At 55.1% G+C, this 23910-nt stretch overlaps 1 protein-coding gene across 1 annotated transcript in view; it reads right to left on the bottom strand.

The window, feature by feature from the left end:
• Positions 1–23910, bottom strand: part of RBM19 (RNA binding motif protein 19) — a 121513-nt gene that overhangs the window by 4573 nt on the left and 93030 nt on the right. The window contains exon 23 of the mRNA XM_047762749.1: positions 16886–17006. Within this exon, the coding sequence (XP_047618705.1) occupies positions 16886–17006 (121 nt within the window). The remainder of the gene's footprint in view (positions 1–16885; positions 17007–23910) is intronic.

Raw genomic sequence — 23910 nt, 5'->3', positions numbered from 1 at the left:
TCACTATTTTAAAGACTCGTGAACCTTCCTCCACTCCTGTGCCTGGAATTCCTGCCCTACCCTCTGTACGCATCTTCCTCTGAATCACACCAGCACCAAAGACTCCCTCTTTTCCTTTAGTTATTCAACAATCATTCAAAGAGTCAAACACTAGAGTTCCTGCTCTGGCTCAGTGGGTTAAGAACCTGACTATTATCCGTAAGGATGCGGGTTCGATTTCTGGCCTCACTCAGTGGGTTAAGGACCTGGTGTTGCTGTGAGCTGTGGTGTAGGTCCCAGATGCGGCTCAGATCCCGCGTTGCTGTGGCTGTGGTGTACATCGGCGGCTGTAGCTCCTATTGGACCCCTAGCCTGGGAACTTCCATATGCTGCGGGTATGGCCCTAAAAAGACACACACACACAGACACACACACACACAGACACACACACACACACACACACACAAAGAACCAAAAGCCCGGGTGCTACAAGTTCCGGCCCTTATGAGGCTCATGCTGCGAACACCCTGAGAGGCAGCGCCAGCAGGATGGGACGCAGCCACGCTGCCCAGGCCCGTCGTCCCCTCCCCGGCGGGTCGTCCCCTCCCCGGCGGGTCCCTGGGTGAGGAATTTCACCTCTACAACGGAGTTTCAGCTTCTTTCTTGGAATAAGCAGCTGCTGCTCATTCCAATCATGAGCCATCTAGTAGGAGGCCAGGAGCGACAGACACTCCCACTAGCTGTCAGACTGTGGTTGCTCTCTGCACCTCTCACTCACCCGGCACTAACTGCATCTGGGTGAATTTCCACTTGTGTGGGCGCCCTTTTTACAATCTTAATTTTAAGTAAGTAATGTGAGCATGGGTTAAGTCTGAGAGGCACCAAAGGGCAGACTGAGGAAGAAAACTGACCTATGCCGCCTGCCAGGCACACAGGTCGTGCTTTTCCATGGCTTAAACTTTGGGTGCCCCCAGTGGCCAGCACAGAGCACCCCCGGGCACCAGCCCACCTGGGGGACCTTTCAGAGAGGCACGTCCCAGGGTCACTAGGGACCTGGCCAGCTCTGAGGATCTCTCTGCCATCTGAGTGTGCCCAGCACTGCACTGGCCCGGCCCCCCCAAACTGTGGGCCCTGCAAGGGGGTGCTAGGGTGATCCCGTCCCAGGTCCCAGCACACAGCAGGTGCTCTGTCATCATTTGTTGGACATAAAAATGGATGAAGGAGTGACGAGTGAACAAATGAGTCCCTGGGCATCGAGGTGGGCAACTTTAAACACAAGTGCAGTTGGTGGGATAGTAAACAAGCAAATAGAGCCACAGGACTAGAGGCGCAGTGACTGGAGACACTGAGGCCCAGAGGGAGGGGGATGCAGCTGGAAAAGGAGACACACAGGATGCGCACTTTACAAGCAGCGTCACACCTGAGTTTCATAACCCTCTGGGGCGTCATTGCCCCCATTTCACAGGTGGGGAAATGGAGTGCAGAGAAGCGTACACCCTGAGGCCCACAGCTAACACACGGCAGCCCCTGGATTCTTCCTCAGAGGGTCCAGCTGGGAACCCACGCTTGCTGTGTTGGGCTCTGTTGTGCCCAGGGGGCGCAGGGTTGGGGGAGGATGTGGCAGGGCCAAGGTCACCCAGGACCCTGTGACAGGGTGTGGCCACCGTGTCTGGCTTTAGGATCAGCCACAGTTGGCTTTGGCCCTTCATGAACTGGGCAACCTTGGGCAGGGCACGTGCCTGCCGAGAGTCAACCCTCCATGTATAAAATGGGGAGGGCAGGGTCATTCTCCACCCCTCCCTTCCCCGTGACCATCCTCTGCTGCCTTCCAGGCCCCCCCCTTGAAGGGGAGGGCTCCTCCTTCCTGTGAAAGCCCCTCAGAGGCCCCCCACTTGTCCCCAGACCTACGGTAACCGTGCTTAGGAGCGCAGGGGCAGACCCCATGGCCCCACCACCGACTGGCTGTGAGGCTGTGAGCAGCAGACTTAACCCTTCTGGCCTCAGCTTCCTTATACGGGGCCACTAGGAACACCTACCTCATGGGGCTAAAGTGAGGACTGAAGGAGAAAAAAGAACAATGCCAGCACCTGGTGAGGCTCCACAGGGGCGCTGAGACCACCCTGTGCTATCATTCACGTCAGAGATGTTGACTGAATGTGTCTTTGCCATTAGGCCAGTGAGCGTGAACAGGGCGGGGGCTGTCCTGGAAAGGTTGGTACACAGTCGGTGATCAATAGTTGTCAGGTAAATGAAGTTCGTCAGGGCCAGAGCAGGTAGATCCCTCTTCCTCCAGGTGGAAAATGGAGGCCCAGGGGTATCTCCACCGCCGGCTGTGGGCTGAGGGGTGGAGAGGTCGGACAACCTGAGGTCCCAGTCCTGCCACTTAGCTCTCGGTGACCTTTGGCAGGTCACTTCAGCTCTCTGGGTCTCGGCTGCCTTGCGCGTACGCTGGGGTGGAGGTGCCATCCACCTCTGGGGCAGCAGTGAGGATTAGCAAGTTCATGCACAGAGCCTGGCACCCCGAGGGCTCGGTACCCGTGCGCCTGGCGCATCTGGCTCAGGCTGGGCCCCCAGCAGCACCCCCCCAGGAGGCACATGGAGCCCCCTGTCCCCACCTGATGATCCCCAGCACCCCCCGCCGGCCCTGCCCACACGCAGAGCACCCTGCTTGCCGGGAATAGTTCCTGAAATCCCATTTCCCCGACATCAAAAGCCTCAGTGGGTTTTCACCAAACAAACATAATGCAGAACCGGAGAAAGGTGTAAAATAAATAAACGAAACAAGCTGTGCGTTTTCTTTCAGTATTACAGCTGCACCCGAAGATAAACAACAAGTGAATGTCACCAAACATCAATACCCGAGAAATTAACTTGACAAAAAGCTCAGCCGTCCCCCAACAGCCCCCCAGTCCTGCCCCCGCCCCCCCAACCACCATTTTGCATTTCTGGAGTTCCCATCTAATGATTTTATTTTTCAATTAATTCCTTGACAGAATGCCAGCCCGCGTCTCTCCCGTCCCTGGCTGGCGCTGTCGCCCTGTGCGCGAGGCGGAGGCAGGCGGAGGGAAGGGTGAGGGTGGAATGGGGAGGCGGGTGGCTGTCGGGAGGACCAGAGAAAGCGCTTCATGGGGTTTGTTCTGGAGGCAGAGCATTGAGGAAAGGTCGGGGCGGGGGAGGTTGGGGGGAGGTGAGAAGAGTGTGGCTGGTCGAGGGAGGAGGGGATTCTGAAAGGAACCCTGAGAAGAGGCAGGTGTGTGACCAGCCAGGGGGGCTGGGCTTGGCGCTGATGGCATTGCCAGCTGGAGCCAGGCTGCCTGGATCGAGTGGAAGCCTGCTGCTCCCAGCTGGGCCACCTGAGGCCAGGGGCCTCCCCTCTCTGTGCTCAGTCTGGGCAGTTACTGAACAGCACCCAGCTCCTCGGGTGCCTCAGTACCAGGAGGGCAAAGATACCGAAGGCCTTTACAATAGTGCCCGGCACGCAGCATGCGCTCCATAAAGGTGAGCCATCCTCACCGTCATTAATGGATGCTGCTACTGAGAGCGTGTGGGCAGGTCACTTCCCTCCTCGCTAAAGCGGGGACAGCAGTACTCTGGACAAACATGGTTGACTGCTCTGGGTGCCCCATCCTGCTGGTCACCTACAGCATCCGTAGGCAGCTCTGGGACACAGTAACATCTCCCCACCTGGCTTTCTCTGGCCACAGGTGCATGCGTGGCCCTGGCACAGGGTAGGCTGGCAGTGTGGGGATTTCAGCTGACACACAGAGGCCCACCGAAGAGCGTCTGGATTTACTGACATCGTTGAACATTGAAAAAAAGTTACTAATACGTAAAAACAGGAAAAGCTACAGAAGAATCTCCATTTCTGGTTTCTCTTGAAATTGGATGATCTGGCCACACTGGGTCCAGGTTCCTACCTAAGAGTAACTTAACTGATGGGCTGTGTGCTAGCTGCCCCTGGAAATGGGAGGCCTTGCTTATTTGGGTGCTCTCTGCTTGTTCCTGGAGGCCCCCCAGCTTGCTACTCTCTGAGACAAAAAGCGGGCGAGGCCTTGGCAAACTGTAAAGTGCAGGCCTGTGTAGCAGGTGTCCCCTGTTAAACCCATACCAGAAATGACTCAATAGGCTGGGGGTGAGGGGAGGAGAGGAAGGAGGCTCGGGAGGAAGGTGGAGGGCAGGATTCCAGGTTGGGACAAGACACTACAACCTTCAGACTCGTGGCCTGTGGCCCTAGGCTACTGGGGGGACACAAGCAACTAGCAATCCCCACCCTTGGGGACATCAAGGTGCTGGTGGTACAAGGTGTGGGTATGTGAGGGGCCAGCACCCTGAGGGCTGGCCTGGTGTCCCCCCTGCTCCTGGGTCCCCCCCGCCACCAGCCCCTGCTGCCACCTAGGTTCTAGACTTGCAGCCCCACCATGGGCAAAATCTTCAAATACCGAGAATGGGTCTGCAACCCATGGCTCTGTTAACAGCAGGTGGACACTCAATGCTCATAGAATAAAAGGCACTCTTCAGGGAATGGATCAGCCTGGCTCCTAAGACCAAAGGGGTGGCCCTTTATCGGTACAAGGAAGCTGTTTCAGGGATGAGCCCTTTCAAATCACAGCTGGTCCTACTAAAGCCCAGGTGTGATCCAAAAGCTCTTGCTCAGAGCCTGCAGGCGGGACACTGGGCCCCAGATCCGCCTCTGTCACCTCAGGGATTGAAGGGAGCTGCTGAACTCCATTCCTCTGTGTTCTTGTCTGTTAAATGGGGACAGCGCCTGCTCTCTTGATCGAGGCCTTCAGTCATTCACAGCCAGTAGTCACTGACTACATATCACGTGCCAGGCCTGGTGCTAGGGATCCGGCTGCGAAGGACCCCAAAGTGAGAAGCAGAACCAGCAGCCTCGGAGGCCATGCTGAGGTCCCAGGGCAGGCAGAGCTGGGCTCTGAGCTCTGTTGCTTACTGGTCCCTGGGCTTGTCTGATTTCCTACTACCTGCAGAAAGTACTACTGCAGGGCCTACTGCAGAGGAGTTGATAAGGCAGATAAGGCATGGACGCACGCGGCCCGATGCCAGGCGCACAGAGGTGTCGAGTCACATTGCAAGTAACAATGGAGGTGTTGTCCAAGGACACGCGGAGGGCAGGCAGTGCTCAGGAAATGGGGTACCCAGAGGGCCCAGTCAAGGTAGAGGGCTGGGGGGGAAGGCAAAGAACCCTGCGTCCTCAGGCCCCAAGCCCAGCAATGTGGGCTCCAGGCAGCAAGCTGCTGATGTTACTGCCCCGTTTTTCAGACGTAGCTGCTCTAGGGCTTTCGGGAGACTCCCCAAGTGGGGCCTTTTGCTCAGATCAGGCTGGTCCCCATTGTGACGCCTATGGTCCCGGGGCTCAGCTGCCTGCCCTGCAGGGGGACACACCCACCCAGACTCCTCAGAGGAACTCTTCAACAGGAAAGCCGTGAACCAGACCGAGGCTGGCTGGCAGCACCCACCTGCCTGTACCAGCCATTTTCTCAAGATGCTATTGGTTCCCTACCCGCAGCCTGAGAGAATCATCTAGAAAATCTCTGATACCTGGACCCCACCCCCAGAGGTTCTGATGCCAGTGGTCCGGGGTAGGCACTGGCTATTGAGACTGTGTGACTCCTACTGTTATTAAGCACAGTGCCAAGGACCCCAGTGGGGTGCGTCACCCTTGCCTTGAGCTCTGGGCATACTGGGTGTGCATGAGTTTCAGGCAGCGGGGCTGGTGGCTCCCCATCCACTGGGGCAGGTGAAAGCGCTCAGCCTGGATTATCATGGATTTAGCCCCTGGTAGGGCCGTGGGGCTGGGCTAAGCCTGGAGCTTTGGGGCTTGGTCCTGCATGTGTTTGCATTAGTTACGGATGCTGGAGCAGCCTGAGCGGGCTGGGGTGGTTGGGGGGTATCCAGAGGAAGGTGACTGATGGCAGAGAACAAAACAAAAAGAAACCATGAGAAGCTGAAAGGTGTCCCTCACTCCCCTGTCTTGGGCCTGGAGGGATCTTCTCATTTCCAGAGGCTTGGCTGACATTAGCCACCTGTCCCTTTCCTCTTAGCGCAGGCCCTGGGTCCGGAGTAGAGGCTGAAAAGAAAGACTCAGTAACATCCGTCTCAAGGTGCGATGCTGTGTGCGCCGGCATCTCTTAAGTGCAAAGGTCTGAGGGGCCAGGTAGGAAGGTGATGGAGTCAATGGTCTGGTGGGTGTGTGTGTGGGGTGGTGGCAGTGACTAGAGGGAGGGCTATACTGTGGGAGAAAAAAAAAAAAGCCCATGTAACTTGGCCTCAGCTACCCTATGGGAATGCAGGACCAGGGGGTGGTCAGACCTAATTTTTCAATAGAGGCCAGAATCTTGATTTTTAGCTCAGTTCCTCTGATGGCAAAATAGTGACAATTAATTTGTAATAAACCCACTCCTGCCCCCCCTTATCTTGTGGGGAAAATAAAGATCTGTGATCTTCGTCGATGGCTCACCAGTCAGCGGCTGATTTTTTTCTCTCTCTCCTCTCTGTCTACAAAGCCCCACTAGTTTCACTCATGGTCATGAAGCAGTAATAACAACCTCCCCGTCTGTGTGTTTTCCTTGGGTTTCTCAGGCCTGGGCCAGCCTACAGTTCAGATACAAAACCGGCCGCCCCCTGCCGCCAGCCACAACCCTGGAGGCAGGCCCACCCTCCTCCTGCCCCTATTTTCAGCACTCTGGTCCCCAGGTCCCCCAACCCTCGTCCAATCCGGGCCCAGCCCCTTCCCCTCCCAAGTTGCTCTGAAATTCTCCTTCTGTCAGTTTAATTCCGTGATCGATGAGGAAGAGCAGGAGAAATGGCCCGGCACAGCTGGTTTCCCCGTTAGCCCTAGCAGGGATTCCTGGCCTCGCTGGCGACGGCTGAGTGAAATGTTTGCAGAACGCAGAGAACACAAGTCAATAACAATTTAGCTGGATTGGGAGCAAGTACCTTCCCCGCACGGACAGCCATTCCCGGGGGAAGGGGAAGGAGGATGCAGGATATTGCTGGAGAGCTTGGAAATATTTCCAAAACACCACTCAAAGAGGCTCGGGGCGTGGGGAGGGGGAGGGGCAGGGGGTGACCTGGAGGACACCTGCTCCAGTTTGCCCTGGGCCCCTTCAGCTTGCCCAGCACCTCTGCAGGGAGAAAGTCGGCGCTCTGAACGTGGTTCCCTCCCCACAGCCCAGCCATTTGTACCCTTCCTAGCAGCTGCCACCAAGGGGCCACCTTGACCAAAACAATTTCTGCTTCTTGATTTTTCTCCTCTAGATTTTGCCACTACTGGGGTGGCCGGAGGTGTGTGAAGAAGAGTGGGTCTCCTGCCCAGTTCCGACCTCTTTCCTGGTGCTGCCCACCAAGGTGGCTGGGGGCAAGAGAGAGAACAAAATTCAGCACCCTGGACAGGGGCGGCGAGTCCCCTTCCAAGGGGGCAGGGGTAAAACACCCCTGCAGAGCTCCAGTTCCCATGCTGGCCTTTCCTTGGTCAGGACCCTCTGTGGCAGTCTGGGACAGGCTGCCTTCACCTGCCTCCCAATGGGACCTTTGACACCTGACACCTCTGGAGGCAGGGCTGCCACAGCGAAGCCTTAAAGAGGGAATGAAAGGAGCCCAAATGAAGGAATAAAAATGAGGTGAGGGGATCTTACAGAAAATTTCTGTCTCCAGGTAGCTGGAAAGAACCACGGCACAGGGATATTTTGAATAATAAATTCTGTGACTTCACATACTTGCTTGAACTTTCCTGACTGTGATTTTTAAAGCCCGATGATTATGTTTTCATGGCCAAGATCAAGGAGGCATATTTGCAAGGGCTGGTGTGGGGATAACGGGCTCTCCTGGTCCCCGATCTTTTGAAAATGTGCCATCCTGTGAGTGATTAAGTTATGGAAGGGGGGTTTGGTGAACTGTTGCAGGCTTTAAATATCATCTGTATGCTGATGACTTCCAAATTTATACCTCAGCCCAGACTTTGCCCCTGAGCTCCAAACTCATAGATCTATCTGCTTGACATCCCAGAGGAGTCCTAATAGGTGTCTCAAACCCGACATGTCCAGATCAGATCACCCCTCCCCTCACCTGCCCATCCCAGCTTCCTGGGCCCCCACTATCATGTGGCACCACTATCCTTTGAAAGAGGCTGGCTCTGAGCAAAAATCTCCCTACTGTCCTACTGCCTTGTCCTCCTACCTTCTGGAAACAAGGCTGGTTGGCTCTACCTTAACCTCATATGCTCAATCCACTGGCTTCTTTCCACCTTTCTGGCCTCTGTTCCTGCTTCAACCATTGCCCTGGCTGGCTGGGGCAACTACAGCAGGACTCCTATTTCATTCTTGCCCCCTGTACAATGCAGGCCCCACGTGGCAGCCAGGATGAGATCTGGAGTGCAAATGAGGCCATAGCACTCCCCTCTAAATCTTGAAGGGACTACCTGCTGTGTCTTGAATAAAAGCCAGTCTCCCTGCCCATCCTACAAGGCCCCACCGGGGAGCCCTGCTGGCCTCTATGTCATTGTTTCATACCACCTCACACTTACTCTCTAGCCACAGTGGCCTGCTCTGGGCATGCTTCTACCCCAGGGCCTTTGCACCTACAGCTCCCTGGGCCTGGAATGAAGTCCCTCCAGATCTCAGGCTGACTGGCTCCTTCACAACACACAAAAATACGGCCTCCTCGGAAAGACCTTTTCCCACCACATTTGGAATCTCTCCTTCCCCTTCCCGTCCCAGAGGAGCATATGATATTATCCTGGTGCATCTCCTCCACAGGGGGCTGCGATTGTAACTTTCTTGTTACTTTTCCTTTTTCATCATTTGTCTTTCCCACTCAGATACCAGCTCCAGGAGGGCAGAGCCCTTCTCTTTTGTTCACTGCTTTGTTGCTGTGCTGAGTAAGGCTGTATAATTAGGTGATCAATGAAGAACTGAGTGAATGAATGAAGTGGGAAGCAAGGCCTCGGTTCCAGAGAAAGACGGAATTCTTTTTTTTTTTTTTTGGTCTTTTTGCCATTTCTTGGGCCGCTCCCGTGGCATATGGAGGAGTTCCCAGGTCGAATCGGAGCTGTAGCTGCCAGCCTACACCAGAGCCACAGCAACGGGGGATCCGAGCCCCGTCTGTGACCTACTGCACAGCTCACGGCAACGCCAGATCGTTAACCCACTGAGCAAGGGCAGGGACCGAACCCGCAACCTCATGGTTCCTAGTCGGATTCGTTAACCACTGCGTCACGATGGGAACTCCGAAAGCCGGAATTCTTAAGCAGAGGGTTCTAGTTGGGAGGATGAGGGTGTGGTTATGATGCCTCTAGAGTTACACGCTCTCTGGCAGGGGGTGGAGGTGGGGGTGGGGTGTGGGGTGGGGTGGAGTTACGTAGGAGGAATTAGCCACTCCGAGGCTTTAGATACAAGAAGGGCAGTCATTTCACAAGCCCTAGGAGCTGTGTGCTTTTTCTGTAAAAGTGATGGTAAATATTTTAGGGCTTTGCAGGCCATAGGGTCTCTGTCACAACTATTCAAGCCTGGCCTTGCGGTGTGAAAACACAGCTAGAGACACCATGTGAAAAACGGGCATGGCTGTGTTCAAAAAAATTTTTTAATTTGGGATTTAGGAACTGCTGAGGATCTTGGGAGTGGTGAAATGGGGTGATCTGTAGTGTGCAAAGCTTTGTGTCCTCAGGCAAGACCCTAGACACTTCTGGGGCTCAGTCTGCACCTCAGAAAAATGGGAACAGCACCCCTTCTCTCAGGAGTTGTGAGGCAAAAATGAGACAGTATATGAAACCGCCTGGCATGGCCCTCGATATGGTAGGTCCTCTCTCTTCTTTCTTCCTCTCCTGACTTCATCTTTAGCAAGAAGTCACACAATGGCTTCTTTTCAGACTAGTGGTCTTTTGAGGGTCAAGGTTAGGGCTGTCTGTCTGCACACTGTGTAGGACTGCAGTGCTGGCTGCATGCCTAACTAACTCCGGGGACAGGAGCGCCTTGTCCGGCTTTTCTGAACCCTCATTTCCCTACCTGTGGGGTGAGGGTCAGGATGAATTGTGGTGACACTTGCAGAGCCCAGCCCAGTATGTGTTAGAGGCTGCATCAGAATGGGCCTTGCTGATGATGAGGTTTTCAGCTCTGTTCGTTTATTCACCCCACCGATAGTTAGTGAGCACCTACTTTGTGCTAGATGCGAGGCTAAGGCAGGGGACATGGAGAGGACCTTGTCCCCTGGGGGATAAAGCTTCTATGGGGCTAGTGAGGTTAAATAACCGCACACCCACATATGTGAACGCTAAGTGCTGGGAAGATGAGGTGGGGGGTGTGACAAGGGAACTTCCAGGAAGTGGGTGTCGGAGAAAGTCAAATCTCTGACACTCGGGCTGAGACCTAAAGTCAAGAGGGCTAGGGGCCAGGCTGACAGGACAAGGGCCCCAGGAGTCAGGTTTCTTTCTTCCCAGCTGGGAGGGCTGCTGTACCAGGGGCCAGTGACCGATGGGACAGGCACCCATCTGGGCCTGAAGATGGCAGATCTCGCCTCCCAGGCTGGCCTGACTCGGCTGGGCGGGCAAGCGGGCGGGGGGATGGCGCCGCTGCCAGCCACTTGCCATGCCGGTCATGTCTGCGCTCCCAGCTCCAGAGGTGAAAGGTGCAAGCGCTAACCACAGCCCATCAGTCCTCTCAGCTGGAATAAGACAACGCCGGGAAGCAGAGCCGCGCTCCCGGCCAAATAAAAGCCTGTTTGCCCAGGCCTCCCTGGCTGTGCACGCTCGAAAACAGAGGGTTCTGCGGGCGGATTGCTGATTGCTTCCGTACCATTATATTCTGTCGGCGGCGCTCGCAGGTACTGCGGTCTGCCGGGGCCCTGAAAGCTTCTCGATGCCGCGACCCTGCTGGTTTGTAACACGCTCGGGAAGAAAAGGACACAGCCAGTGGCCGACTTTCCTCTTTCTTCCCTCCGTGCTCTCTCTTTTCACCCTCCCACATGCAAGTCACCGAAGAATAGCACTTCACCTGCCAGGGGCTGCCGGGCTGCAGATGAGAAGGATGATGGTTCTGGGCCGGGAAGGGAGGCAGGAGGAGGACAGGGGAGAGGGGGGGACAGTTCAGAGGAAGAGGGCCACCTTGCTCTTCCCTAGTTACAAGCACCGCTGTCTAGGGGCAAGGGCTTTGCCTGCCTACAGGGGGCAGCTTTTGGGATGGCTTCCCCAGACCTGCTCTTGGCTGTTCCATTTGATGGGTATTTCGTAAGCATGGACTTGCAAGGGAACATCTAATGCCTGGCAGTGACAAAGGGGCAGTGGGTGACATGAAGGCCTCCCCCTGGGGAGAGGGTACTGGGGGGTTTGAAACAAGCTTTTTCGGTGGCCAATAAAGAAGGGAGCCTAGATGAGCAGCGAGGTCCAGACTGGGCATTGAGTGCATTCAGTTCCCATAACTGCGTCAGGAGGCAGGACATCGTGAATGCCGTTTCGCCAGCGAGGAGTCCTCCTCCCCCTCCTCCTCATTGCTACTATGTATTAATAAGTGCCTACCATGTGCCAGGCATGGGGACCTGGTGGCGTCTAGAGTCAGATGCAAACACACCATCCTGAGTACTACCCAGGCGATGGACACATATTCATTCTCATCCTTCCTCCCTCCCTCCCATGTTCCTTACTGTCTGGGCTTATAAAAACTGGGGTTCTTTCTTGGAGTTCCCTCTATGGTGCAGTGGGTTAAGAATTCGACTGCAATAGTTCAGGTCACTGAGGAGGCTCGGGTTCAATCCCTGGCCCGGTGCAGTGGGTTAAAGGATCCGGCGTTGCCGGAGCTGCAGCCTATGTTGCAGCTGTGGTTCAGATTCAATCTCTAGCCTGGGAAACTTTCATATGCCAAAATAACAACAGCAACCGCCCCCCCAAACAAAACAAACAAAATGGGGGTTCTCCTTTATGCTTCATCCCTCTGCACAGAGAACCCTCTCCCTTGGCCTGGCTCCACTGGAATGCAAGGAAAACAGGGAGTGTTCATGGTGGCCCAGAGGATGAAGCCCTAGCACCTGGTGGGGTGGGGTGGAGGGAGGCTAAATAATATCTGCTGCACCTCCTGTAAGCCTCCTGATTCCCCTTGAGGTGGACACCCTAGTCCACTGCACAGATGACAAAGCGGAGGCCAAGTGACTGCCCCAGGCCACAGAATGGACGTGGGGACACACACTGGGATGAAACGGAAGGGGCCCTGGGGCACACCTGCCAATCCGAAGTCTGCAGGATGGCTAAAAGTCCAGGTCTGACTTCCGGCTTGGCCACTAGTAGCTGGGCACCCCCGGGAAAGTTATCTGCCCTCTCTGCTTCGCTTTCCTCGTCTGTGAAACTGAGGATAGTGACAGTATTTACCTGCTGGGATTCTGCAGGATTAAGACCTGTGGAAGCCCACAGATAATCCCTGGCACAGAGTGAGGCTTACCAGATGAAGGTGGTCATCGTAATAATAACAATTAGTATTATCTAGGCTGAACTGCACAGGGAGCTGTGCGTGTTGACCTAAGCAGAGACTGAGGGAGAAGAATGGCTGGTCACAGGGCCTGGGGAGCTCTCACCCACCAGCACTCTGTCCCTAAGGCCTCCCCGAAGTGAGTGGCTGGTCTGTTGGAGGAACTGAGTCCCTGAGGCAGCGGTGAACTCGGGGTAATTCACGCTGATTGCACCAGCCACCATGGGGCCAAAGCTCCTCTCTATCACTCTGGCCACCTCCCACTGTCCCCAGGGGCAGCTCAGAGGCCAAAGAGCCCCTGGCAAGCTTCCCCCGGGTCCTGCTGAATGGTTAAGATGCCTGCCTTTCATTCTGAGGCCCACCTTCACCAGGGAGCCCTTTGTCGTGGCCTCAGTGCTCAGGCTGGGCAAACAGGGCTCGGGGCCCCCACCTGAGATCTGAGTGCCTTCCTGGCACAGATCAGGGCCGTGGGAGGGGACTGGGCATGGAGCCCGCCTGGCCTCGGCGTCTGCCAGGGCCCTGCAATCTCGGAACAATGCAGATTTCCACACAAACGAGCTGGGTATTTTTCACCATAGGGAAGGGGCAAAGTGGGGGTGGGTGTGGGGGAAGGAAGGGTCCAGCCAGGAGGGCAGGAGGCCAGCAGCCCTACTCTGAATATTCAGAGCTGCTGTGGTTATCCCGTTTCCAAAGAGATCAAGCAGACAAGGGGGAGGGTGGGTGAGGGCGGACATTTCCAGAGCACTTGTTCTGTGCCAAGTGTCTACGTCGTCTGTTTTCTTGGGAAGGACGGAGGAAGCAGTCACCTCAAGAATGGGGCGCTGTAGCCATATTGTTCAAGTTCAAAGCTTGCTTCCATCACCCATGACCTGCGTGGCCCTGGGCAAAGTTACTTTATCTCTGGGGCCCTCAGTCTCTTCACCTGTAAAACGGGGTGATTAAGGGCACTGACCTCCTAGGGGGGGTTGGGTGGGTGGGAAAAAACGGGCAACGAGTTATCCCCAGTCATTTTCACACCAAACCAACTCCATAAGCAGGTGCCCGTTTAACCTCACTGGGAAACAGAAGCCCCGGGGCGGGGAACCATGACTTGTTCAGGGTCACCCAGCTGGGAAGCAAGAGGATTCATGTCCTATTGATTCCAAAGATGCTCTTCCCACTAAACTTTTTGGGGACCACGACCTTAGAAAAAATCTGATGACAACAAAACCTTCTTGCCAGAGAGGTAAACACACATACACACACCCGGATAACAGCATTTTTGGGTATTCTCAGCCCCTCCAAGGCCAGATTTAGACTGGGACCCATGAAGACAAGGTTCCATGGATTCTGGGTTGAAAATCCCTGACCTCTTGTGCGCTGGAGAGAGTGTTCTTCTGTTTTCTAAGGATTATCATATATCTTTGGAAAAGAGTGCCATAAAAACACGATGGGGAATTATTTCAGACTTTTTTGGCCCCCAAACTTTCAGGCTACCTCTTGATACCCTAGAGAGGGAGGCTGGCTGGAGGTCTGACACTTGGCTGTGTGCGCCAGTGACCCCCTACAGGTGAGTCGCATCCCCGCCAAGCTTAGAACTGCTGCTCCTGCCTCCCAGAAAACAGGGCCTCCACCTCAACCCTACGACCTGACCTCTGTGGATCACCACAGGTGCTGAATATCCTATTTGGTGCTGCCAGTCCCTCCTCTTTCCTGTTCTGTCCCACAAAGGGGTCACTGGGGAAGCTGGCGCTCTGGTTGACAAGACGGGATGGGCCAATGGGAGAGTGGGAGGTGAGCGGAGAGGGTGGCGAGGGGGCTGCAGACACACTTTGCCCACTCCCTCCTGCTTTGGTGCAGTTCTCTGGTACTGGCTGCATTCCTCTATATTCAGGGACCCAGTGGCCATCCCCAAGGCTCCTGCTCTCACTGGACCCTGGGGACATCATCTCCTCCCCCTGCCCCCACCTCCTCACTACTGCTCACCTCTGCCCCTTGCCCCCAACCTCTGCATGGCAGGTGAGAGGTGACTTTTGTTCCCTACTGGGACCCTGACACCCACTGGTGGGGAGGTCCTCAGAGCTTACCCCCTCTACACTTGGTTCGCTCAGAGCTGAGGGCCCCTCCCAGAACCTGGGGAGGCAATGTTCCTTCGGAGAGTCCCCAAAGGAGTGGAAATACCTGGTTTGGCCCTGACACTTGGCTCTGGCCTCAGGGGACCTTTTCTCATTTCTGTGCCTTGAGTTCCTCATCTGTAAACAGGGATGAGGTAACATGCACACCACAGGGCCTTCTAAGAGGCTGCGTCAATTCTAAAGAGCCACCTGATGCTTCCTGTTATGACTTATTATGCATTCCCTCCACTGGAAGGGATCTTGGAGATTCTGGGTTCAGGGGCTGGAAGAATCAGGAGGAAGGGAGCCATGCAGTAAACACATACAACTTAGCTCTTAAGAGAGGACCGAGACTTTTAAAAGCAGCACTTGCTAGTATAAAGCCGGGCGGTGGGGTGGAAGGCTTCAGAGCTGGTCTTGAGTTCTAATCTCAGCTCTGCACTTTCCAGACTTTTTTTCATGTCTTGGGCACATGGCTGACACTCGCCATGCCTCAGTTTCTTTGTCTGTAAAATGGGGACAGCAGGGCCCATGGCTGCAAGGTTTGCTGTGAGGATAAGAGCCACGTTGTGTGTCACAGAGGAGGGCAGAATAGGTCCTCAATAAACAATAGCTGTCCTGAGTCCCTTCAATGCACCGCTGGTCTCAGTCTTGCCATCCATAAAACAGGGCTAATCATGCCCACCTCCCGGGGCTGCTGGGGAATGAATGGGAAGGTGAATGCAAACCAACTGCTGTCTCTCCAGCTGTTGTTATTGTATCTGCCCCTGTCGGGGCCTCAGCAATAATGCTGTCTTTGGAGCTTAATCGATCGATTGAAGGGGCTGCTCTCCACCGCAGGGCAGAACTGCTGAGCCTGCACTGTCCCGCCAGCCCCGGGGGTGGGGGGTGGCAGGGGGTAGAGTCCCTTACACAAACATTTGCCGATGGGTGCATTTGGGCCTGTCAATGGCTGTCGATAAGGATAGGCTCTCCTTCTGCATGCCAGGATTTGGGGACTTACTGAGTTGTGTGCTTGCCACTGTGTACTTGCCCTGGTTTTTCTACTTCCTTGTCTGTCTTTGCTTGTGTATTGCCCAGATTTGGATGGGCCCAGACTGGCATGGGGACCCCAGGATGAACTGATCAGTGGCAGAGGTGAGCACAGCACACCCCAGCCCAGCGAGGAGAAGAACCATAAAGAAACACATGACGACGTGGAAGGAGGTATAGGAACAGAGATGGGAGAGCAGAGGACGGAGCCATTACTGATACCTGGTGGGGGTTTGTGTGTGAAGGGAGGGCTTCCCAGGTGTCTTTTGAGCTGGGCCTTAAAGATAGGCACTTGCCAGGTTTAAAAAAAAAAGAAAAAATCAAGAGGCAAGGCATTCTCAGCAGAGGGAAGACCATATGCAAAGACACAGAGCCATGCCTGGCTTTCGGGGCCAGTGAACTCTGCGGGAGGTGTTGGCGGGGAGGGTTAGGTTGGAAGGGCCCCCAGGGTTGGCAGGGGCTGCATTCAAAAGGGTTTCACAGGATGAGTTACAGAGTGCTTCCATCCTGTCTCTGGACAGCCTGCTAGAGAGGGCAAGACCTGTGAGAGCCCCTGCTCCCCTCCCCAACTTCACCCGCTCCAGTCACGCTGACCCCCCCATCTCTCGAGGTGTCACACTCATGTCAAACCTCGGGCAGCCCTTCTGTGGACACAAATGTCACCTCTGCAGGGAGGCCTTTCTGGACCGCCTGCTCAAGCCACGTGCCCAGCCTCTTCCACCTGGACCCGCAGCCCCATGAGGTCACTGCTGCGCCCCTCGTGCTGGGACACAGCGGGTGCTCTGTAGGTATTTTCTGGGGATGGACTGAATAACCAGCGAGGCTGTGTGATGCACACTGAGGTGTCTAAGAGGTGGAGCTAGGTCCTGTGACCCCCGGGGTCCTGGCAGGAAAGAGATGGCGCTCAAACTCCTACCTGATGAGGGTCTAGAAAAGGAGGAGCAGGTGCAGGGAAACTGGGGCGAGTGGCCCCAGGTCATCTACAGGGCCCTGGACAGAGTGCTGGGTGGAGAGGGCCGCCGGATTCGAGCAGTGTCACCAAGCAGGCAGGAAGGGAGGTGGGGGTGGGGATTGCCACTGTGACCCCAGGCTCCTCCTCCCTTCCCCAACTTCTTGCCAGGCCTCCCAATGACCCAATTTGACTGGGAAACGGAAAGGTCATGGAGACCCTGATGCCATCCACGCGGGTCAGCTCCCTGGTGCAGAGAAAGAGAAGGAGGGCGGGAGCTGATGTGGAGAGACAGAGGGGGGCCCCGCGCCTGGCCCTGCAGTCTGCCCACAGAGGGACATGCTCTCTGCAGGTCCCATCACTCTTACCGTGGAAGTGCTCGGCCGTCTTCCGCCGCAGGGCTTGCAGGGTCACCTCGGAGTCGGCCCACTCCAGGACCAGCCTCCTGCCATATAAGTGGGTGCTGTGACACAGGGCATTGAAGGCTCTCTGTAACAGAACGCAGAGCATCAGTGAGGACCCACCACAGGCACTCAGCCTGGCTCCTGCCCGCTGGCACCACAAACCTAAAGGCCAGCTCTGGCCCCGTGACATCTGCTCTCCGGGGAGGGTGTGGGGAGATCCTGGGCACTTCTATTCAATTAGTGGGTTAGATGTCCAGGGACAGAGCTGCAAGTGGCCATGCGGTCAATACATCCGTTATCTGGGTACGTGATTGGAGCGTGGGCTAGGTGGCCGGCTTCTCTCCCGCGTTAGGTCGGATCTGGGGATGGTGGCCTCCCGCCTGGCTGTCAGGGGCAGCGCCTCTGAGGACACCGAGCCCCTCAATGACACCTGCATGGGCCCTTCACTCTCACTGGTGGCCCCGAGGACTCTGCCCTCATCTCTCTTGCCCCTGGCTAAGCGGTCCTCCTGGCCGCCAGCTTCCGTCCCCGGCTCAGTGGCCTGGGCCTGTATGCTCTCTCCCCTTGCGCTATTTGCTGTTCCTGACCTCCCTCCCCACTCTGCCTATTTCCCTCTTTTTGGTTTTTGTAGTGGAACAGCCTTATTGAGGTAGAATTCACATACCATCCAGGCCACCCATCTGCAATGTACAGTCCAATGGCTTTTAGTCTCTTCACAGAGTCATGTGACCTCAACATATCAATTTCAGAACATTTTCATCACCATGACTCCAAAAGAAATGCCAGACCCATCAGCACCCACTCCCAAGCCCCCGACCCCCAGTAAGCACTAATCTACTTTCTGTCTCTATGGATTTGCCTATTCTGGACATTTCATATAAATGGCCCCACCCGTTCCCTCTTAAACATTGCCAGGTCTCAGGCTAATCAGCACGATGCTTCAGCTCTGCCCAAACACCCCCAAGGTACACAGAGGCCAGGGTGCTTGGTGGCCAGGAGCTTGTTCTCTGAGGCCACCCTGCCTGGGCAGGGTGGGTCCTGTACTTTTGAGCTTCAAGGCCTTGGGCAAGTTAAATGAATCTCCCTGGCCTCAGTTTCCTCATCTGTAAAATGGGAATGTTAACGGTACTCTATTCTAGGGTTTTAGAGAAGGTGACAATGAGGTAATATGCCAAGTGCCCAGAAGAGCCTGGGGGCACACAGTAAGCGCTCAATAGATGCTAGTTCTCTTAGTGGTGGTGTTACGTTTGCAATTTTTTCCTCTCAGCGCAGAGGCTTTGGGTTAGCCGGGTTTGAAGAGGGTGGGCTCCAAGCACTATCAGCATCAGGGAGCGACAGTGGCTAGTGGTGGCGTCTTGTTCTCTGGCTGCAAGCGGCGCCATCTGGTAGAAAAGAGGCACTGTGGGGTTTGTTCCTCTGGCTTCTTTGATGCTGTGAGGAGGCAGCTGATAACCAGGAGGGGGCTGGACCGGAACCAATCTCTCTCTGGCCTCATCTGTACTGTGAACACTAGGGATTGGAATGGGTCCTCCCCCAAAAGTTATGTCAAAATCCTAACCTCGGCACCCCAGTTTGTGACCTTATCTGCAAACAGGGTCGTTGCAGATGTCATTCAATTAAGACAAGGACATACTGGGGCAGGGCGGGCCCGACCCAGTGTGACTGGTGTCCTTATAAGAGTCAGCCAGCCACATGAAGATATGGACTCAGGGTGACCAGAGGTGAGGATGAGGCAGAGGCTGCAGAGTTATCCATAAGCCAAGGGACGCTGGTGTCACCAGAAGCTAGGAGAAAGGCAGGGAACAGATCTTCCCTGAGAAGGAACCCACACTGCTGACACCTTGATCTTGGATTTCTGGCTGTTCCAACTGTAAGTGAATATATTTTTGTTGTTTTGAAGCCACCCAGTCTCCTGCAGAAGCCTAGGAAGATAACTGTGACCTTGGGTAAGCCAATGGCTCCACTGAAGCCTCAGTTTCCTCACGTGCAAAATGGAGCTAACTGTGGGACTTAAACACCACAAGCCCCGAGGGTGGCACAGAGTAGTGAATCTGAAAAGTGCTTGTCCAAGGTTGGGAGACAAGCATCTTTTTAAAATGAGACGTGTAGCCAAATTCAAGACATGTTTTTATTCTCCTCTGTGCTTTTCTGAGAAGGGCCAGGTGCAGGAAACTTTTTCTTCCCCCCCCTTTTTTTTTAAACGTTAATTTAAAAAACTCTTTCTGACTGCCAGCAGAGCCTCTGTATTTTTTTTTTTCCATGTGGATATAAAAATGCATCTGGACTCCGAGCCGAAATGGCCCATTCAGAGCTTTAAAACACACGCGCTCTCAGCTGGCAAGGCAGCGAAACAGCCTGACTGGGGGAGCTGGGGTTTTAAGATGGGGGAGAGGAATCGGTTGGGAGTCTGGAGTGGTGGGTCTTCCATCCTGGTGCCAGGGTCCCTGAGGAGCTGTGGTCCCGGGGACACAGCTGGGTGCAGCAGCCAAGAAGCTGTATCTGGCTGGAGCTAAGTAAAACTCAGAAGAAGATGGAAACAGAGCCTGCAGGGCGGGTCCAGGCGAGATCCTGATTCCAGCTGTCGGACTTGTGTGTCTTTCTCACCCTTGGAAACCTACTCTCCAGTCTCCTGCCACACAAAGCCTGGAGCGATCTCTGTTCTTTGGAGAAGATGCTAAAAATTCTCCCAGCCTCCCTCCAATATCACCCCTTGCAAATTCTTTCCTTCTCTCTGGAAGGGCTTTTCATTCTAAGAAGTGAGGGGGCATAGCAGTTAACATGGGGGTTCTGGACTTGGGCTACTATGGTTCAAATCCCTGCATCATCACTTACAAGCTGTGTGATCTTGGGCAAGCCGCTTAACCTCTCTGAGCATCAGATTCCTCATTTGTAAAATAAGAGACAGCAGTGAAGAATGGAGCTGCGGATTCAATAACTCTTAAGTCTCACCCTTACCACACTGCCTGGCACGTGGCAATTCTCATGGACTGATGGCTGGCTGTTGTTATTATCAGGATGTATGCCCTCGACTTCCCATTATCACGCTAAAGAGCAGGAACAATGGTAAGTAGGGTACAAAAGCTCTTTTCTATTTGAGGTTAGAGTACAATATGTGAATCTCCAAAAATAGCAGAATTACCCTTCCTGGTTCTAGTCCCCTCAGGTTAATATGAAATCAGGTTGCCTTCCAAGCCCCACTGCCTCAGTAGTTGGAAGGTGGTGGCCTCAAACTGTCGCAGGCAGTGAGGACAGTGGTTCCAGGCTAAACTTGGCCTTGGATAATCCAGACTAATTATGTTTCATTAAAAGAGCCTGGAAGGGGGGCTGTTATATTTGAGACATCGTGGAAGGCGGGGGTGGGTGAGGGGGAGACAGGGCTCTGGGTGTTAGGGGGCTTTCTGGCCAGTGCAGGGGAAGCAGAACCTCTCTGCCTGAGGTCTGAGAGCAATTCCTTTCCCTGTCAAGTGCCCACACTTGACCGCACCAAAACGCACGCCACCTGCTCCCCGGAGAGACTTCCACACCTCAACTCCAGGCTTGGTGAGGGCTCGGGGCACCCAGGGTGCAGTGTAGCGCTGGGTGTCTCAACAGAAAAAGTGGAAAGTTAGACATTCCCGGCCCTCTGCTTTTCGCCAAATCCTGCTTCTGTGGCCTGCCTTCCTCCCCTGCTATCCAAGGGCCTTCATACCGCGGATTTATAGATCGCCCGGGTTCTACAGAAGCTGGGCACGTGACCTCAGGCTACTCTTAACACAGAACTATTCTCCCATTCCAAGGAAGGGAAGCCCCAGGCCAAGGTTTATATGCAGGTCAAGTTCCTTCTTAATTTTCCTTTCAGCTTCTCCTCATCCACCTCTGGGCCTTCATAAGCCCCCTTACCCCAGCCTTGGAAGGGCTCTTTTCATCACAGCCGACTTGCGGGCCAGCAGCCCCCTGCTCTCATCGTCCAGACCTGCCGCCAGGTGCCCAGCCCCCACCCCCTGAGCCCCCAGCCTCCCTCCAGCACCCGCCCCATTAATGCCTGCCTGTGCGCCAGGCTCCCTGGCTTGACCATGAACTCTGGTGGGAGGTCTCTATGCTTGCTACCCTTGGCACAGCACTCGGGAGAGTGTGCTCAGTAAGTATCTGTAGAGCACACCGTGGGTCGCCTCCTCTGAGGGTCTCCAAACCGGAAAGGATGGTGAGGCAGTGCTGGCTGGAGACCAGGGCGGGTTTAGATCTCCTGCCGTGCTTCCTTGAAGCCCTGCGACTCAGACCACGAAGGCGACAGGAAAGAAGCATGCCTTGCCCACACAGTCCTGTCTGGACAAGTGGGATGCTCTGCCTTTGATTGGGACAAGACCTGACACATACCCAGTCCTGGGTCTGGCACACAGAGGGGGACAGAGGACCCTGCTCCCAGCACGGGTGACTCTGGGACTTCTTGGGATGGTAAGAGTAACCCGTGCCACTAGGACTCAGCAGGACACCCGATCAACCAGCTGGGTCACTGCCGAAGCCTGAAGGTCCAGAAAGGAACTCTAAAGGTGCCCTGGTTTGGCAAAGGGGGATGCCAGCGAGGACGAGACCGGCCTGCTCCTCGGAGCCACTTCCTGCCATCACCCAATGGACCCAGGCTGCTTCTTCCTGCTCCTCCCCCTGCACCTCTTCTCTGTGCCTTCCGAGCTGACTCCCCTGGACCGAATAACCAGAGCTTCTTGGCCCTGGCCTCTAGTCAGGATGAGCAAACGGGAGACCAGAGGCAGGGGCACAAAGGTTGGGGTACTTTCTCCTTATTCCCCCTCCAGGAACACAGCTCCTGCTGGTGGCCCCTAACAGCTCAGGCTCACCCTGGCCCTTTAAGGCCCCTTAGCCTAAGGTGCCGACAGCTCCCACTATCACTGGCCCCTAAGCCCTTCTCCATTGATCTCTTTTCACTTGAACCATCTGCAGGTGGGTCCTGTTTGCTGACGCAGATGGCCGCCTGAAGTCCCGCTGCATGGACCCGAGGCAGACGGACTGTCCCCTTCACAGAGCAGTCTCAGGCCTTGGCCCTGCTCAGATAATGTGAGGCCTCTGAGCAGGCTGAGCTGGAGTCCAGAGCTGCCCCCATCACCCGGTCCTCTGCCTCGGCTGTCCCAGAAACACGCATCTTTCATCTCCTCTGACCTAAGCCACCAACTGAGGACACTGAGAGCCCTGGCCTCCAGTACCGGCTAGATGGTGACCAGGCCTGGAAGCCGTCTTTCCAGAACAGGGAAGGCGCTAGAAGGCTGCCAGCTCAGGGCTGGGCCTGACCTTTCCATGGTTCTCCCTGGAGATGGGCTTCTGCCTCCTGGCAACAAAAGCTCATTTGATGCCCTTGACGGGATTCCTGTCCCAAGGGCTGGGGCTCCTGGGCTGGGGCTCTTGTCTTGAGACGCCCAGGGCATCTTTCGGCCCCTCTGCTGTCTCTCGCTGAGTGGGAGGGCTGCGTCTCTCAGTGGACGCCAAATCCACCTGAACATGGATGACGCCAACCTGGCCTGAACCATCTGTGCCCCGGATGCCTGGAGGAAGCATGGTCCGTCACGCTGGCCAAGAATGACCACGTGAGCTCAGAGCACAGCAGCTCAGCCAAGGGACTGGGAGCACTAGCCATACTGGGACTTCTAGAGGCTTGGCTCCTTTTGTGAGGGGATAAAAAACGGTGGCCTGTGATTTCGGGGTGGGGGGTGGAGGGGGGAGGGTGCCTGCTGTCCTGAGATGGTCTGCACCACTTCCTCTTGGACAGTGTCCGGTGCTCCGAAGGACAGATCATTTTTGTCCCTGTGTCACCACTCCCAGAGTCCTGTAAGCAAGCTTTCCAGCTCCTTCTGGCTTCTGCAGGGGAGGAGCTGGTCCCCAGCATAAGTGGGCTCTTTGCACAGCACTGGTGACTCTGACTGTGGGTCCCAACTCAGCACCTTGGTCCAGTTACGATACCCTGGAGCAGGGGGCAGCTTTCTAAGGAAAACACGCAGGGACTGCTCGTCCAGGCTGTCGTGTCTAAAATCCTGCAGATGAATAGATGTCTCTTCCTTCCTTCCTTCCATCCATCTACTCTGCTCAACCCAACCCAACGTCCCTGGAGGACCTACTGCGAGCCAACAGTAGGGAACTAAACTAGGGGACAGGAAGGGGACACACCACCTCTGAGCTCAGGGAGGGATGAAAGAGCTACTAGGTAACCAAGGGTCAGAAGTGACAAGGCAACGAGGCATCGGGGCCTGGTAATGGCCTTGGGCTCCAGAGCGGGGACTCAAAGTGTGGTCTTGCTGCTTTCTGGCTTTGATTTGACGGGAAACTTCGCTGGGGGTTCACTTTCTCAACTACAAAGTGGGGAACTTCCCCCTTCCTGACGGGGAGAGGACATGAGATGGTGACTATCCATTTAACCCAGGGCCTGGGGCGCAGTCAGGGCCTGATCCCCAGGGCCTGTGTTGTTGTTGCCTTTGTGGTAGAGTTTTAAAAGGATGATGATTATTTAGTGCTGCTGGGAGGGAGAAAGGCCTTCCAGCTAGGCTGGGCTGGCTACCTTTCCTGGGGAACATGTCCTGATTCCTGAATAAATGTGAAATGAGGACATGTGAACCTGAATCCTTTTCAGCGTAGGGGAGCCCTGTGGCCTCCTGCTGGGGGCTGGGCAGACCCCAGTGCACATGGAGGGACAGAGGGACGCAGTCAACAGATGAGCATGTCATGGCCCCGCTTATACCTCAGGGATGAGGGATGCACGTGTGCTAGTCTAATGAGGGAGGCTTGTCCTGATCCTGGATTCTCAGCCCATAAATGTGTTGGCTGAGTCTGAATCCCTGTCTTGAAATGCAAGGCTCAGTATTCAAACACATTTTCTTTTACCCCTGGGCCCTAATGATAGGAACTAGGCAAGACCTGCAATTAAAACACAAGCATGAGTGTGCACATCTAATACACACGTTTAAACCGACAAATGGGGACAGAACCCCGATCCCTGAATTTGCCTCCACTTA

The sequence above is a fragment of the Phacochoerus africanus genome, chromosome 15 (genome assembly GCF_016906955.1).
Source record: "Phacochoerus africanus isolate WHEZ1 chromosome 15, ROS_Pafr_v1, whole genome shotgun sequence".
Classification (NCBI taxonomy): Eukaryota; Metazoa; Chordata; class Mammalia; order Artiodactyla; family Suidae; genus Phacochoerus; species Phacochoerus africanus.
Note: the sequence above shows the minus strand (reverse complement) of the source record. Positions and strands in the feature narration are given on the sequence as shown.